Raw genomic sequence first — 17777 nt, forward strand, 5'->3', positions numbered from 1 at the left:
TCCTTTCTAGTAAACTTATTCGTTTATGAAAGCATGCATTTTCTAAGTTGTAAAAGTCCAAGAATCTCGTATAGAAACATTAATTCAATAACTCACCAAACTAAATTACGTTTCTAACTTTAAGTCAAACTTGGAGTTTCACGCATATTGAAGGAGGCTGCTGTCACTTGGGAGGTGAGTGAGGACTTAGTATTAGTGTTTGAAGAAGGAAAGAACCCACGTTAGGCCTTTAAGGAAAACAGACAAAAACGAGCTGTTAGCTTGAGTGTCTTCATCTTCAATTTGTGATTTTGGGGTGTATTTTATTTTCTTATAAACATTTTAACATGAAATATACGAGACTTAGGGGAAAAGGAGAAAAAAGGGTGGTAAAAAATCTTTGTGGTTAAGGTCAAGCCTAACTTGCTCCTCCTATAGGAAATTAAAATGCCATTTGTGGAGGACAAAGACTATAAGGCGATGCAAGAAAACGAATAACGATGGAATTTGAGGAACATTTTCAAGTCCGTATGAAGCAGTAGGTGGGCTTATCACTATTTAGAAGGACACATTTTTTTGCTGTTAAATCTTGCATGGTGTGTAAAAGTTATAATCTACCTATTGGCTTTCTTAGTCATATGAATTTAAGGTGTGGATTTGGAACTATATATGGCCCAAATGATTATGGCAACAAGCAATGGTTATGGAAGGAGCTTGATGGTATCTTTAGAAACAGTTTTGTTTAATGGTGTTTAGGGGCCTGATTTTAATTTGGTCAAGAATAGTGAAGACAAGGTTGGAAGCCACGTGAATAGTAAGGCATTCTCCTAGTATGGGGAGTTCGTGGATAGTTTGGAGTTGATTAACCTTCCAATGGTGGGTGGTAAATTCACTTGGTGTTGCAACAAAATTGATCTTTCAGTTAGCAGATTAGACAAATTTTTACTGGTGAATGTCTTCGGAGAAAAAATAAGAATCTGTTGTAAAATGCCTACCTAGTTCTCTATTGGACTATAACCCAGTTTTGTTAGGAGAAAAGGTAGTGAATCGGGGATCGAGACCTTTTCATTTCTTCAATCACTAGTTAGAGGAAGGGAGTTTTTCAGATATGTTTCTTGAAGCTTGGAAGGCATCAAAGAAAAGAGGGTAAAAAATAGTTGGCATACGGTTCAAACTTAAGGAGACAAAGCATGCTATCAAGTAATGGCAGAAGCAAGTAGAGATGCAGCAAGATAATTTTGATGAAGGCAAAAGACAATTTATTGTGAGTAAAAAGGTTGATATCTGGGCAAACTATAAAATGAAAAAAAAAATCTTGATAGTAAAAATCTTGAGTTAAGTGAATTATTGAAGGAGAGTGGAGCACAAAATTTTTTACACTTGATGGCATGAAGGAGAAGGACAAACTTCATTGAGAAAATTATAATCCAAGGGAGATTAATTAGTTACCATCTTGAGATTCTGATAAAGGAAGTGGCCAACCATTTTGAATCTTTTTATAGATTACTTGAGTAGCCCATGTTAGTCATCTCAATTAATGTTGATTTGCTTTAATTACAAAGTAAACTAACCAAAATAATTAACAGCAGTACCAGAAATGTTTCACGTGTTGACAAGCAAAACTCATGCAGATGTAGCAAATGTCCACTAGATTTCACTTACATCACCAATCAAGATAGCAACTTGCACCAGTTCATGGCGGCTAGCAAGCACTATCCCAGCGTTGAGGATGAACTGGATTCAACTAAAACTTCTCCATGCCAATCACGCGAAAGGACGATCATGGTTGACTAGAATAAAGTTGGATATACAGTACCAGGAAATTATTTGAGTGGACTAAAGCAACATTTTGCAGACAGAAAGTGACTGCACAACCTATTGACTGTTAATGTATTGTTTACTAATAGTTGAAAGCAAATGGTATCTGATATTGGAATCTTGACGCAGTCATATCCTTCCAAGGATTTTCCAGGATGAATCTTCCTGAAAATGTCCTTCGCTTTCTTCAAGTCAAGCCTCCTATACCTGAATAATATGCATTCCACGTGTGAATCACCCTGATTTGTTAATAGCAAAGATTCTATTTTGAACATCTGAATTCTTAATGCTCTCTAAGAACAGGGAAGAGTTACCAATGAATGGTTAGCTTCATGTGGTCTGATTCAATAGTGAGTAGTCTAATTATCTAGGTTTGTATTTTACTGGTCATTCTTTATATTGGAGTCAAGATTTTACATTTGGAGGAGAAGATACTGTCTATAAAATAGTTATACTAAAAGTTTAATGTTTGACAAAAATATAAGAGAATTTAAATGAACAAAATTTATATAAAAATTACATAAATAACTCCAATTACATATTAACTACAAAATAAAGACATTTTTTAACAACTATTGTATACTAAGATTAAACATTTTAATTGAGTTCGATGATTTTTTATAGAGTTAAAGACATCTATCGCTAAATCAATATCAAAACTTCAAATGATTTCTTTCTGAATGAAAATGATAAATGACTATTTAAGAAAATTATCTGACATTTTATTATGAAACTCGTTCTTAATGAGTTTCATAGCAAAAAAGCATGCTGCAATAGGTTTTACTTTTGTTTCTAAATCCACTTAAATTAGTTGTTGAATAATTGTTGTAAAGGTATCTTACCAAAAACAAATTATTGTAAGGACAAAATTATAAAAGCTTTTTAAAAAAACAATAGTATATTATGAAATTTTAAAATTTTTTAGAGTCGGGGGTCCTACTAGCCTCCATTCCCTCTCTCACTAGGCATCAATCTTGCCAGAGCCGATTCTTGGGTAAAGCCATCTAAGCAAGGGCTTTAGGCTTCATATTTGAAGAGGTTATATATTTTTGTAATAATAATATGATTAATTATATAAAAAATTAACATAATTAATAAAATATTTACTTGCCTAATAAATATTTATTTTCTCTTACTTCCACATTCCTATTAATTCTTAATTAATTATCTCATATTTTATTAAAAATAAGTAAAAGTTAAAGATAATTAATAAAATAATATATTTTCTCATTTTTCTAATTATGTGCTTAATAAATATCAATTTTTTATTATTCTCAATTCCTATAATGCTATTAATTCTCAACTTTTTTTCCAATCAATTAACGATAATATGTATTTAATGATTTTCAACAATTATTTTTTTCTCACATATTTTTTCTATTTTCGCTCAATATTTAATGATTTTGAACAACTTTTTTTCTATATATAAAACCAATTATTTTTTTTTCAATTTATAATATCTACTTGATAATAAAAGAAATATTAGAAGAATTTGATTGTAAAAGTTTAATTAGAAATTTTACATCTCAAAAAACTAGAAGAATAAAATTTTAAATTTTTTTTTTAAATTTCAATAAAAAATATCTCATTTGAATATTTGACTTTTAAGTCTTAGAGGTTATATTTTGCAAATGCCCCAACCACAAATCCAGGAAACTGTCCCAACCACATCTCAAACATTGAAGAAGGAGCTCAATGGCTATTGGAGTTGTAACAAGTTATGTGTTGTCTAACTTATGCCATATGTGATAATTACTATTGTTCATGTCCATTATTAGATACATTGAGTCAAGTTGTTGGAGTTTGATTGAGCTTTTCTAACATAATTACTATTGCTCAAGTTGTTCCAGGTTAAGATCATTTATTTTTTCCAATTGGATTTGCTCATCTTTCATCTTCCTTATCCCTATGCATTAGGGTTTTCGACCTTACTGCATGTAACAGTCCAGATGGTGAACCATGTTAGATTTTGTGATTGGGACATAATTAATAATCATAACTCAATAAATCATCTCAAGGCAATTGGATTCAGGAAATTTTTTTTGGGTGGAGACAATGTTGTGGACATTTACACCTCAACGGTTAAGCTTGAGAACTTGAGGTTTATGAGATGATAGAGGACTCTTTCACATATGTCCAAAAAGAATACTGCTATCAATTTTTGGAACAAGGGTAAAAGTGTTAATAAACTTGAATGTGAGATTGAAGTCAAAACATTTACACATTTCATGTTAATTACACAAATTACTTGCACCTTGTAGCCCATATCAACTGCCTACTGTATTATGTTACAATATTTACTGTACAAAATTCCTTTATAAAGGGAGTAGAAAATAATTTCAAAAAAGGAACTAATAAAACAAGCTAGTATTATCAGGCTAAACAAAGCACACATGTCACTGTGTGGATCTCTGGTTGGCCACTTCTCTCCTACTTAGGCCAACAACTCACTCAACCTATCCTTTCTCCTCTTGAAACAATGTGATAATATGAACACAATGCAAAATCTTCACCGTGTAATAACAAGCATGGAATGCCACTAATCCTGCAACGACCTGGGTGGATTTGGAAAATATCTATCAAATGTCACGTGAAGTAGGGAAGCTAACTCCATCTTTCAGATAACTAATTGATGCCGGCCATAACCATCTCAGCATGTTGGGACCCAATACCTGATTAAGAGGCAGATAAAATCACGTACTAATAGCTTACAGGTACAATATATTATGAAGAAAATAAAGAAGAAGGACACACACACACGGCCAAGACAGATAAGAAGGGAGAAGTACCAAGGTAGTATTTTTGTAAACACTAAGATCAAATGGATGACGATAGCTCAGCCCAGATTTCTTAGCCAACCATGCAGCTCGTATTCCTTCATAATACTGGCAAACGGATAATTTCAGGGTGATTTAAACAACTATACAGGAGTAATCCAAGACATGCATCCAACTGTAAAAATCAATTCACCTCTATGGTTGTCATGTTGTGAGTTATCAGGTAGATATGCCAACCTAAGAGAGTCCCAAGTGTTGCAGATAATGCAAGCATCATTGCTCCACAAGCAACCTACAAAACATACCACCCTCAGAATTTAATAATATCTGGATTGCAGGGACAGGGAAAAAAAAAAGAGTGGGAGGGGGGGTGGGGGTGGGAGGACAGGTTGGCGAGAAGCAGGAATTAAAGGAAAGATGAGTCTCTTCAGTCATACTTCAAAGGAGCCAGGACTTATTGACATAAAGTTTCCTGACTTAAGCAGGTCAAACACTAAGTGAGCAGACTCCTGGAATTCAATTTGGTAAATTGATGAAATAACAAACTCAGAAGCCACTACAGAAGCTGAAATTTTAATTTAAATCTAGTAGAGTTAAAACTCCAGTTTCAATTTTTCTATCCAAAAAGAAAGAAGGTAGTCCAAGAATAAATCAAATTTATATATTCTAGACTAGCGAAGAAGAGAATTTACAACGCAGGACTCTCAAAGCAACCACCAGGATTAAATAAATCCAACTAAGAATAGCCATCTAGTTCCATTTGGCCATTAGACATCAGATTAGGGTTGTTCTCCTTCAATAGTAGGGAAGAAAAAACAAGGGTAGCCTAAAAAGTACATGTCTCGCTTAATACTTAAAAATGTCCCCTAATATGTAGAAAACAAGTGTGCACAAAGATTGGTTAAGTATAAGAAAATTGATAAAGTTAAACAAAAACAAAAAAGGGTCAGAGTGTATACATTTTGATTTAAGATGACAAGGAAAAAGAGGAAAACAACATATGATTGACATAGTTTAGAGAGTCTTAACCAGAATACACCAAAAATCTAGAGACAAAAGGTACAGAACTGTAGCCAACTAGATTTTATATTTACTTTGGACTCTGCCTCACCATCGAAACTTACAAAATACAAAGCAATTCTGCTAGCCAGAAACAGCTACTGTAGACATAGTTGTCCAGACCTAGCTTCTCTACAAGTTTACAAACAGGGGACAGGCAATTAGCCAGAATTCTAGCTTAAATAATTCATTTGACCAAATATATTGCCATAAAAACAATAAAATCGCAGATGCAGCTAATCAACTACATATTATTAGCTACCAACTTACATAAAAAATTTTGAGGGGAGTTCTTCCGCTGTAATTCCAGTCCTTCTGACAGGCACAGCTTATTATGGTTATCTAAGCATGACAAATTTTATGTCAAAACTTGGTGCAACTTTGTAGCAATAATACAAGACAAGAAACCAATGATACATACCGTGGAGTGGATGCTACCGATGGTTGCATAAAGTATAAGATTGAAGAAAGCTTTATAGTTGCAATAACCAACACAATTATTTATCCACAGGCAATGATGGTCCTGCACCCAATTAGAGCATTAGAATTTTAGAAACCATATTTGCAAATTTTATGGTTAAAGAAAAACTCTTACATAAAAATTGCTAAAATAAATACATCCTACCATCCTTAGTATGCATCTTCTGCAAACCCGGCAGTGATGAGCCCTGGGAGGCTTATAAGCAGCACATTTGTCACAGTATTTTAACTGTACACCCTAAATCATTCATCCATGTAGTCAGAATACAAAATGAAGTTATACACTTTGCAAAATGCATAACTGAAATCAAAACAACAAAACCCTTACTACACAAAACATATAGCCCTTTAGTTATTAACTTCCATAAAACCTTAATAAAAAAGGAAAAGAAAAGAAAACAGTGAGCACGATCTCACTAGACATTGAGATAAAAAGGACTCCATGACATGGATATGATAGCAGTATACTCGTATAACTTTAACCATGCTGTTTCGTTATGAAACTGACTAACTCCGAAATGAATGTCTTTCTCAATAATAATGGGTTTACAGATAAAGCATAGAAGTTTAGCCTCGTATCCTAATGGGTCCTGAATCAACTAGATACATCTTGATGGACCAAGACTACCCATATAAATTGGGAAATTTTGAATTCATAGAAACAGCTGGTTATAATTATATAGACTAGTTATTCTTACCTCCAATGTCATTCTACTTTCTTATTCCCATGTTTGATAAATCTATAACATGATTACTTTCACTTCATAAGCTCTTGGGTTAAACTTTTCTTCACTCATGTACTAAACTTTCTTCACCAATGACAATCTCCATAACTACCCCTCTAACTGCCAGCTGGATTGACTACTCAATATCACAGGTCTCATATTATCATTGTTTGTGAAGAACCTCTTTGAACCTCAATTCAGCTATTCTATATTGATTGCTTTAACGTCATATCATGCTTCTGACAACTATAAAACTTGTATACATAATCTTTAGCATATTCTTAAATCATAAAAAATGCAATATTTAGAATATTGCACATGCCAAAACTTAAGACTAGACAACAAATATTGACTTTTCATGCTGTGGCTATCAACTGTATTATATAAGTCATCGGTAAAACAATTTAAACCCAAGAAATGATAAGTGCCAACCCTGTTAAGCTCCAACCAAAAGCCATTGGAAATAGTTAGGTTGCATTTGGTTGATGTTTTTGCTCATTGCTTTTTGTTTATTTTTTTTATTTTCTATTCATTTTGCTTCTTCTTTTCTATTCATTTTTTGCAAAAAGAAGAAAACAAAGAGCAAAAGCATCAATCATATGGAGTCTTAATTTCGTCTTTCATGTCCAAAAGATCCAAATTGGAATAAAACACATATGCTTGAAATTTTTATAATTGTCATAAAAGTAAAAGCTCCTTCAATTACCTTATTTTATAGAACATATCTCGAGTAAAATTTTGAGATGGTAAATGAACAGTATTCTCCAAAAACTAAACAGTTCCTAAGCCTGTCCTTCAAAATTCACAAGCATCTAACAGTTAATACCTAACATTTCAGTCCAATTCTCTAAAAGCTTTCTAGTGAATGTAGAAAACCCAAATCACATCATATCTCAAAACACAAAAAATTCAACTTTCCTTGAAAATGTTGATCTAATACATTTAGAAAAAAAAAAAAAAAAGACCTTACATTTTTCTTGGGTTCTTCATCTGAGACAGAAGAACTATCTTCAACATCAGGGAGATAAGAAGAAGGAACATAACCTGGGTCAGTAAGAACGCCTACAGAAAAAGAGAAGAGACAGAGAGAAGCCAAGAAAGTGAAGATCGTGGCATTTAAAAATCCAGCTGAGCTCTGCAAACCAACCCAATCTTCAATGAAAATGAAAACTGTGATATAATAAACAAAACCGATCAAGAAAAACACAGCACAGATTGGAATTGAGAGGAATTTTTGGTACTTCATTTTGTAGAATTCTTGGGTTGATCAGAAGAAGAGGAAGAGGGCTGGTAGACATGAGAGTTTTACTTTTGAATGTCGTCAAAAGAATCTTGGGCTCCTAATCAAAGTTTTGGGTTATAATTTTTGGGCCGTTGATAACTGACAGTCTGTGTTGGACTTCAAAAAGATGAATTTTGTGAAATTTTTTATTAGAAAAAACAATTATAAAAAAAGATATTAAGAATCAAAATTAATGGATTGATGATATTACTTGTTCAATAGATAACGCATCGCAAATAATTTAAACGAGACATAATTTTTATTTAAATAAGCATTTATTAATTAAAAATTATAACAAATTTAACCTTTTCAATAAACAGTGATTAAGTTGGTATAAAAATACTACATATTTAATCAATAATACATTAATTTGTTAAAAAATGTAGAGATTGGGCTATATTGATATATTGTTTTATCTGCATTTTATGCCATTTCAAGGAATTAATAATGTTAAATTTTATTTTTTAAAAAAAGTAAAGAGTAAAGAAAATGAAGAATTAATAATGTGAAGAACAAAAAGAACAGACTTGTAAAACTAAGCGGCAGAATAAAAAATCAAAGGCTTCGCATTTTTCTGTGGCCCAGATTCTAAGAAATTGAATCTAACGGTGAGATGATGAGTTGAAAAAGCATAAAAGTGAATCACTATCCAGTCTTGCTTCTTGAAAAGATGAGGGAAACGATGAGACTAAAATGCATCACTTATTCAACAAAATGAAAAATAAAGCATTAATAAGAGAGGAGAGGATTGTAAGAAAGTTACTTCAATTTTCATCAAATTAGGCAAAGCAGCAGACAACGTCCTTGGGATCTCAATTTGTATCAATGCGAATATCTGAGACGTGAGAAATCTCAGCCCAATCGGCACCGATGTCCCTTTTGCATCTTTCACTCAAATGGGAACAATCATAGATTCGAAGAAGGCGTAGATTGGTGAGTCGACTCATCCCTTCTGGCAATGATTGTAATTTGTCGCAGCTTTCAATGGCCAACTCTTGGAGGGAAGTGAGATTGGGTATCCAGTTAGGCAAAGCCATCAAATTGCGACATTCATAAATCATCAACTTTTGTAAAGAGGTGAAGGCATGCACTTCTGTCTGCAACGATGTCAACTCAGGACAACACTCAATCTCTAGAGACTCAAGACTAGTACAGCAGCAATTTTGTAAAAATTCCTTTAACACAGATTCTACATTCTCCATCCCACTTAACCTCAGAGACTTCAAATTGGAGAGAGGAAGAGTAGTCGATGATGATGTTGTTGCAGCTGATGTTATCTTCCCCTTGGTTCTCATCATCGTTGTCTGCTGCAATAGCCTTCCACTGGTAATCCTCAAGCTCAACTCGTCATTGAGAGTTGGAAACAATGGAAGGGAGGTTAGATTAGGACATCCCCAAATTGTTAATGTGGAAAAGCAAGGAAAGTGAGGCAGCAGCTCTGTAGTTGATGCTTTAGTTGATTCTTCATCATCCTCATCATCTTCCTTCCTCCTCCTCCACCATCCCTTGAGATTGGGACACCGGGAAATCTTTAGAAATTTTAAGGATGGGAAGAACGTCGTTGCTGTCAACGTGTCTATTTCTATATCTGACACGTGTTCTAAAGCATCCAAACCATCAAGGTCAAGATCCTTTAGAGAGGGGAGATCATCCATAGGAGGTAGATTTCGGAGTTTCTTACAAAAATTTAAATGAATTTGGACTAATTTTGTGATGGAAGACAACCAATTCGAAAACTTGGCTCCGTGAAACATCCACACCTGTGGCTCCTTGAGATTTGGATGTGGTCGTAGGCTCTCCAACACCTCTTCTTCATCCCATTGGCTACTGTATTCATCCCACGACCACGATAAAAATAACGACTCCAGATACAACTTTTCTTCCAAGTAGGCAGTCCCGCTTTCTAGAGTGGCATTTGTTAAACTTTCAATTGAAAGCTGTCCTCCCAAGTTATTCAGCCTATTCAATTCACTTAGCCCCCCAACATGCCGATCTCTCTTGCTTATTTTGAACATTGGTAACGATGTAAGACAAGTCAATTGCCCCAGTCCACATGGCATATATCTCAACCTATTACATTTGTCAATTTCAAGATGCCTAAGCCTCACCATGTTTCCAATATCTCTTGGCAATTCCTCGAGATTTATACAAGAGCTGAGATCTAGTGTTTGCAAATTATGTAGCCTTGTCACAAAATTAGGTACTTTCCTAATATAATCGTTCATAGAAAGATCAAGATAACGTAGATGTTTTAATCTACAAATAGAATGTGGCACCTTTTCAAATCTTGAACATCTTAAATCCAACATTCATAAACATTTAAAGCTTCTTATAAGTTTATCTCTACTAGACTCATTTTCATTTAAGTTCAATGGCACTGAAAGTGAAGAGTATCTCAACTCAATTCCTTTAAAGGTAAATGGCTGAAAAAATGTTCTTATCTTATTTACTCTGGGTGAGACACTTGAAATCTTCTGCAAAAAATCTATTTTTTCACCAAATGACACATGACGTGTACTTTCATTTAAATTTTCTACATCTAAATTTGTAACATAAAAGCACTCACTTCCAGCAACGGATTTGGCAAGATCATGCATCAGATCATGCATCTTGCAACTTACTATATTGCCAAAATAATCTTTTTCTGCCTCTTGAAAGAAAGATCTCCAAAGCAAATTTGAAATACCCCATACTTTGATATGGTGATAAATAAAGTTGATTGAATGCAAATTGAGGTCAATTAAAATGTTTAAAAGTGATAAAAGACGAAAAGAGTAGTTTAGGATAAAATATTTTGCAAGTGAGAAAATAACAATAAAATAATAATAATTTTATCGGAGGAGAATTTGTGAGATAAAAGGCGATTCAGAAGTCAAGTGAGGCATAATAAGGTATTTCACGTATCACGGAGACAAGATAAAATTTTTTTTAAAATATTAATATTTAGTCGGATGTCGAAATCAATCATGAAGAAGGATCATATGGTTGATCCAAGTGGGGGAGAAGATGACAAGCCCGACTCTATAAAAATATTTGTCATGACATACATGTGATGGATAGCATGTTTGCATGCTAAAAGAGTCCCGAAAAAAATTTACAAAAGTCGGTATTGTATCTAAAGGTACAACAAAGTTGAGTTAAACCTCAAACTAGATCAAATAGAGAATTTACGATGAAATTAAGAATTTTAAAGTCCCAGAATGGTTTAATATGGTGATTCAGAGTTCAAGGATCAAATTGGAGTCAAATCGAAATTTTCGCTATCCAAGGGCAAAATGGTCATTTGCCACCTGAGGACAAAATAAGAATTTTTAGAAAAGATTTTTGGCCCCATTTGACTTATTGGAGTAAGATTTGAAGTTTAGAAGTGAAAATTTTTAATTTCAATATAATTTGGAGTAAAAGGGTAAAATGGTAATTTTGCCATCCGAAATCGAAAATTTAATTTTTGAAAGGATTTTGATCAAATTTAATTATTTGGAGTGTGAAATGAGTATGAGGAGTGAAAATTATGCATTATGGAAAATTTTCAATTTTTGGGGTAAAAATGTAATTTTTTAAAAGTTCGGGGGCAAAAGTGTAATTTTGAAGAATTTGCTCCACCAAGACTTTGGAAAAATCTGAAAATTTCACTTAAGACTTGGATAAGTCAAAGGGAATGCATGGTGGAAAAAGTAGGACAAGTGGATGGCTAGAAAAAAAATGAATTAATAAAATATTCAAAATATGAATAAAATAATATTATTTCATTAAACTAATTAAAAAAGTATAAAAAAAATCAGCCCACCCATTCTTCTTCTTCAACATTCGGCCAAGCAAGAAACAAGAGAGAGAAAGGAGAAAATAAAACCCTAGCCAAGAAATTTAAAGGGAAAATAGGTGGAAATTCAAAAATCAAGTGAAGAAAAGGTAACATTTCTTAAATTTGTCTTGTGCTTTACCTTTCCCATGCATTTCCCATCATTTTTCATGGTTGAATCATGTGATTTGAGGATGTTTTTAATTCTGGTCATATGGGTTTAGAGAGAGAAAGTTGCTAGATAAATTTGATTTTAAGCTATGTTAGTGTTTAGTGTTAGTGTAGCATGTTTATGAGTAAAACAAGAAGAAAAATATTTATCTTCTCCATGAATTTCCCTAGGCCGAATCTAGCCAATGGTATGTGAGGATGAGGTTGACTTTATTTTAAGAGAATTGGGTGGAAAAATGATGAATTATGAGGTTGGAAATTAAATGGGAATTTCGGTGCAATAAATTGAAATTTTTACCCACTAGGGGTAAAAGCGTAATTTATAGTCCGGACTGATAAATTGGATGAAATTCACAGTCATTGAGGTATTGTGGATATAATTGGATAATTGAAATTGAAATGGATGGAATTGGAGTCGAATTGGGGATTTTAGGAATTTACACCGTGTATAGGCGAGTTAGGTCGGACACCGTAATTAAGCGATTGTCTAGACATTTCAAATCCTATCTAGTGCATACGCATGGATAAGAGCCTGAAATAATTTATGATAAATTGACACAATTTATTGAATTTTGTATCATGGATTATGGATAGGTGGTGAGTCAATTGTTTCGGGTAAGAGACTACACCCGAGGGCGGAAGATAGGAGTATTTCTACTCCTAATACTGTGAGTGAACTTATTATCGTCTTAATTATCTAGAGTAGTTTTATACAACTGTGTGATTTTATGGAAAATGGGTTTAAATGGTAAATTGCTATGTTTTAAGAGAAATTGTGATTTTATAAAATGATTTTATAAATTTTCTGAAAAATCGAATATTGGTTTTGAAAATAGAGTAATTGGAGACTGCCTGCTTATGTTGTAAATTTATGGTTTTAAATTGAATGGCTTATGACAATATATGAGCATGAATGGCTAAACTGATTTTGGTGTCAGAATTATTTGTATTGTGTATTCAGCCTTGAGAGGTTAGATTGCGATAAATTGTCATGCCATGCTAGAATGAATTTTATTGAATTGATGGAGTATATATTAATTATTTACTGCAGAGGGAGTTCCGTGGACCAGCCTATTAGAGGGGCACGGTAAACTCTATTATATTATTACCTCGAACGGAGAGGCTCGTAGGGTATCTCTTGGGGTAAAGCTTAGGGTTCACTTCACGCCAAACCACCACGTGAAGGGGAACTCAGCCAACGCCAAGGAACGGCTGTATTTTTCTCAAACTAAAAATATATTTTAAGTGTATACAAAATTTTAACAGCCTTAGCGGACTCGGTTGGATGCCATACGCAAGGTATCACCGAGTATGAGTTTTGACACGAGCCAAAGTTTTAAGAAATTCATAAGCCAAGTTGATTACTCGATTTATATGGATTGGATTTATTTGGTTGAAATGAACTGAAAGGTAATGAAATTACAGTATGATGACTTATTTTAATTGTCTCTATTTACTCGGCTTTAGATACTTTAGATGGTATCTGTTTACTCACTAGGATTATAAAATCTCACCCCTTCTTCCTATATATTTTTTAGGCTCAAGACAGTTTGTAGATAGTCGAGTAAGACGAGAACTAAGCTCGGAACTGCATTATAGAAAGTAAGAGTTCACAGTCTTACATCCTCTTGGTCAATTGGAGCCCACGTGTCATTGCAGATCAAAACTTATATTTTGGTTATCTGTATTTCTATTCATACAATTTTTACTTTACTTTCATGTGCGAAAAATTATTTACGAATATTTCTATAAAAATTTATTTTATGAGAAAATAGAATATTTTATTTATTATTTTTGAATAGTACTAGTTGTCAACAATTTGCTTTCAAATGAACGTTTTAGATACTTAATTGTTTTTAAATCATTAAATATATATTTTCTGCTTACCTACTACATTTTTAGCAAGTTTTGAGATTTTTGACGAAAAATTACGAAAATACCCCTGTGAGCCAGAAAATAATATTTTATTGTTCTTATTTAAAAATGACTTATGATTTTTTTGAAATGCGAGATTTAATAACTGTTGCTCACCGGGGAGATGCGAAAGTTGATGCTAAGCCTTGCGAGGTTTCAATCGACATTCGGGGTGAAGAATGTCTGTCGAGGCCTCACGGCGGTTGTCACGGGCCCGATGGGGAGTTCCGGGTCGTGACAAAATTCATGAAGTAATCATGACCAACATTCTCTAGAGATTGGCCTTTGTTTGGTGACTGAATAAATCCTTGTGCCATCCAAAGGTTTATCAAAGCATGCTTACTGATTCTATAATCCTTTGGAAATATGGAACAATAAGCAAAGCATTGCTTCAAATGTGATGGAAGATGATCATAACTCAACCTTAAAATTGGCTTAATACCAGTTCCTTGTTGAGTTATATTTTCAAGCACACGTGACCACTTTGATTTGGTTCTTTCAAGGCATAAAAAGCTTCCAATGGACCTAATTGCTCAAGGAACCCCTGCACAGTATTTCACAATCTTTTCTCCAATTGTTTCTAACTCTAGGTCAAGAAAATTGGAAGTTTGGATTTGTTTTTCAAATTTTATTTGCTTAAATAAGGACAAAGATTGACTTTCTGATAGACCTTTTAGAAAGTATGGTGAAATTGTGCCTGTAACTCTTCCAACCAATTCACTCCTTGTAGTTACAATAATCCTACTTCCTCTAGCTCCCCCCATTAACAGATTTTTCACCATAGACCACTTCTGTGCATCCTCATTCCACACATCATCTAGGACAAGCAAATATTTCTTTCCATCAATTTCCTTTCGGAGGTCATTTTGCAATGTTTCCAATTGACAATTTTGTTGAACTTTCTTTTGAGCTGCAGCCTCTAGTATTTTTTCCACAGCTATTTTAACTTCAAACCTATCTGACACACATACCCATATTTTTAGCTCAAAATGTGCTCTAACTTTTCATCATTAAACGCCATTTGAGCTAATGTAGTTTTTCCTAATCCTCCAATCCCAACAATGGGGACAACTCTAATACTTTCTTCAGAGTTGATTTCCAGTAGCAATTCTATAATTGCATTTTTATCACCATCTCTTCCAATCACTTCCTCTAAGCGTACAAAGGAATGCGTTTGCTCTCTTTCACTACTTTGAATTTGTGACTCTACAAGGCGCTCATTAAATCCGAACTTGATTCTATTAGCTGAAATTGCTTCTAGTTTTCCACTTAAAGCTTTAACTCTATGACCCAGCTTGAGACGATATGAGAGTTGGTTTGATTTCGAGAAGAAAATGCGCACCTTTTTTGACATTTCATTCCCCTTCATTGTCTTTCGCCGTAAAACTTCAGTGGAGAAATCGTCCAGCAAGTCGTCCACATCATAAACTGCATCTTTGAGCTACTTGAGCCAGACTTTGACCCCTTGGTTGTTGCTGTTGTGTTGGTCCTCCGCATCGAGAAGGACAGCTTTGATAATGGAAACAATTTCTTCGAGCTTGGTAAGTTCAGCTTTTACATTACTAGCCAAGCTAAGCTCTTAGAGAGCTGAAGATCCCAGATGCTCCAGGACTTTTTCAGCAATGTCAAACAAAACTCCTTTAGCCATTTTTTTTTTCTCTGGAAAGATAATTGTAAGAGCTTTTGAAAGAAGGAAAATCTTTTGACTTGTGAATCATGATCACGTACCATTGCCAATATATATAGATGGAGAAGAGGACGTACATAGCGAACGATACCTTCCTTGATGACAATGGAGATGCATCCATTCATTCCTTAAGGTGGAGGAAATATGTTTCCTAAAGCCAAAAGCATGAAGAAGATGCTAACTTATGAATGATAAAAGATGTCATTGGGAAAGCCAAGTAAGAAGAAAAGAAGAGAGAGCGTTAAGATGGGAGCCAATCTACTACTTTCAGCTCAACTCAGGAACCCAACACAATGGTTTTCTTTAGTTCCAGACTCAATCTTCTTGGAGTAACAATCTGTTAAAGCTCAAGGTTAATGTGTTTCTTGGGCTGAGGCTTCTAGCCAGAGGTAGAATATTTTTAGCTTCTGGGCTTAAGGGGTGGGTCTTCCTCAGCCCAGGTGAGATATATTGCCTAAAGGTAGCTTAGGCGTAGTTTGCCACAAGGACTTTTACTAGTGCATAGAACCAGTTTCAATTTTCAAACCACCATTAATTAACTTGCAATTAAACCTTTGAATTGTATTATATTTTTAGTGCAATTACTGTTAAGTGGCAAATAAAACTTTGTTGGGTTCATCGAAACATTCCTGGTTTAGATGAAAACAAGAACAAATTACAAGCAAAGTCGACACATGTTGTTCTATTGATTAATTCTAATTCATGATTAGATTATCAAAAACAAGTTTCAAATTATCGTTAATTAGTACTACCAAAATTAATTGGATTTCTATGATTTGAAGTAATTTCTTTCCTCTTCTTTAACTATATTCCTTTCATCTTGTTTTCTTCGTTCATCCTTCTTTTTTTTAAATATTTAAAAATTATGTTATATTCTACAAAAATTACGGCAAACTAAATTAAGATATGCAATACATATAGTACTCTATGAATAAAAATCGATACATATTATTATATTTCTTGTATTTAATCAATTATTTAAAAATTTTTTCATTTCATTTATTTTAAATCAAATTTATTGTTCAATTTTAATTTTTTTAATACTATCTTTATGTACCGTCTATTGCTTGCTTCCATTTAATTTTAATAGAGATTAAGAAAACTACATTGACTTTAATATATTTAACATTGAAAATTTTAATTTTAAAAATATTGTGCTTTAATGCTTTTTTATTCCAAAATTTTTTTAAATAAGTAACAACATGAAAATTAAATTGTTAATGGACAGAAGGAAAGATAACGATGGATGAAATAGTAATGAATTATAAGATGCTGTTGATGGGTGGAACAGTTGATCCTGAATTAATATTCAGTGGGAACAAATTAATATATAAAATATTAAATATACAAAATATATAAATATAAATTAATTCAAGTGCTACAAAAAAAAAAATTATGTAAAGATAATACATTACATATGTTCTCTACTATAAAATATAGTATAGAAGCTCTGCAAAAAAAAATTTAATTATCAATACTATAAAATAAATATTTCTCTGTAACATAAGCAAACAATCATTCATTCAATAAAATCCCTTCAAAATTGATAATATTTTTTTAAAAAAATTCTTTGATTATTTCTCTACATATGCAAAATTATTCCATTAGTATAATTAAATATTTACAAATGATCAGAATATATATATATATATATATATATAAAATAATTATTCAGTTAAATATCTTCCAATTCTGAAAGAAGAAAGTGATCCAATCTTTATAATATAATCAAATGAATATTAAGATGTTGTTGGGGCAATATATATGGTTACTACTTTTATTCCGTTTTCTTTATCCAAATTTTGGGAAGTAAAGTCCCAAAGTCATGTTCTTATTTTATTATTAAATACTAAATACTTTTTATTTTTTGTATGTTTATCTCAAATTCAATTTTTTTTTGTATACTTAAACATGAATATTATCAAAATTTTAACATTTTAAGATATAAAAATACATTGAAATGAAAACTTTTTCTTAATCTAATATCTCAACAGTTAACTTGGAAAGGTCTCAATTTGGAATCTTGAAAAGAGAAGTTGAGATTTATAGCATGAATTGAAAGAGGACTCCACCCTCAATTGGCTTA

General features: G+C 32.9%; 1 protein-coding gene, 1 long non-coding RNA gene and 1 pseudogene across 3 annotated transcripts; 1 reads left to right on the forward strand and 2 right to left on the reverse strand.

Moving 5' to 3' along the window:
• Nucleotides 1-3976: 3976 nt before the first annotated feature.
• On the reverse strand, nucleotides 3977-8186 carry LOC18586458 (putative protein S-acyltransferase 15). 2 transcript variants are annotated; one of them, XM_018129234.2, is made up of 7 exons: nucleotides 7809-8186; nucleotides 6259-6342; nucleotides 6055-6156; nucleotides 5904-5975; nucleotides 4768-4866; nucleotides 4587-4682; nucleotides 3977-4469 (listed from the first exon to the last, which is right to left on the reverse strand). In XM_018129234.2, the coding sequence occupies exons 1-7, from the start codon at nucleotides 8082-8084 to the stop codon at nucleotides 4377-4379; spliced, it is 822 nt and encodes a 273-aa protein (XP_017984723.2). In that variant the 5' UTR covers nucleotides 8085-8186; the 3' UTR covers nucleotides 3977-4376. The 2 variants fall into 2 exon arrangements, with proteins under 2 accessions (XP_017984723.2, XP_017984722.2); XM_018129233.2 differs by having other exon boundaries at nucleotides 6259-6351; nucleotides 7809-8179.
• Nucleotides 8187-8670: 484 nt separating this feature from the next.
• On the reverse strand, nucleotides 8671-16268 carry LOC108663592 (putative disease resistance protein RGA1; annotated as a pseudogene).
• On the forward strand, nucleotides 11919-13809 carry LOC148760297 (uncharacterized). The gene is made up of 3 exons (XR_016023113.1): nucleotides 11919-12029; nucleotides 12685-12758; nucleotides 13629-13809. It is a non-coding gene; the product is annotated as an uncharacterized LOC148760297 (long non-coding RNA).
• Nucleotides 16269-17777: the final 1509 nt, after the last annotated feature.

The sequence above is a fragment of the Theobroma cacao genome, chromosome 10 (assembly GCF_053813885.1).
Source record: "Theobroma cacao isolate CCN51 chromosome 10, ASM5381388v1, whole genome shotgun sequence".
Classification (NCBI taxonomy): Eukaryota; Viridiplantae; Streptophyta; class Magnoliopsida; order Malvales; family Malvaceae; genus Theobroma; species Theobroma cacao.

Bases quoted from the DNA above. Each gene is read 5' to 3' on its own strand.
- LOC18586458 (XM_018129233.2), bottom strand. From the start codon at position 8,084: ATGAAGTACCAAAAATTCCTCTCAATTCCAATCTGTGCTGTGTTTTTC. The intron at 6,352-7,808 runs GTAAGGTCTTTT...TGAATGATTTAG, and splicing joins ATGAAGAACCCAAGAAAAAT to GGTGTACAGTTAAAATACTG. The intron at 4,470-4,586 runs GTACTTCTCCCT...CCTCTTAATCAG, and splicing joins TTTACAAAAATACTACCTTG to GTATTGGGTCCCAACATGCT.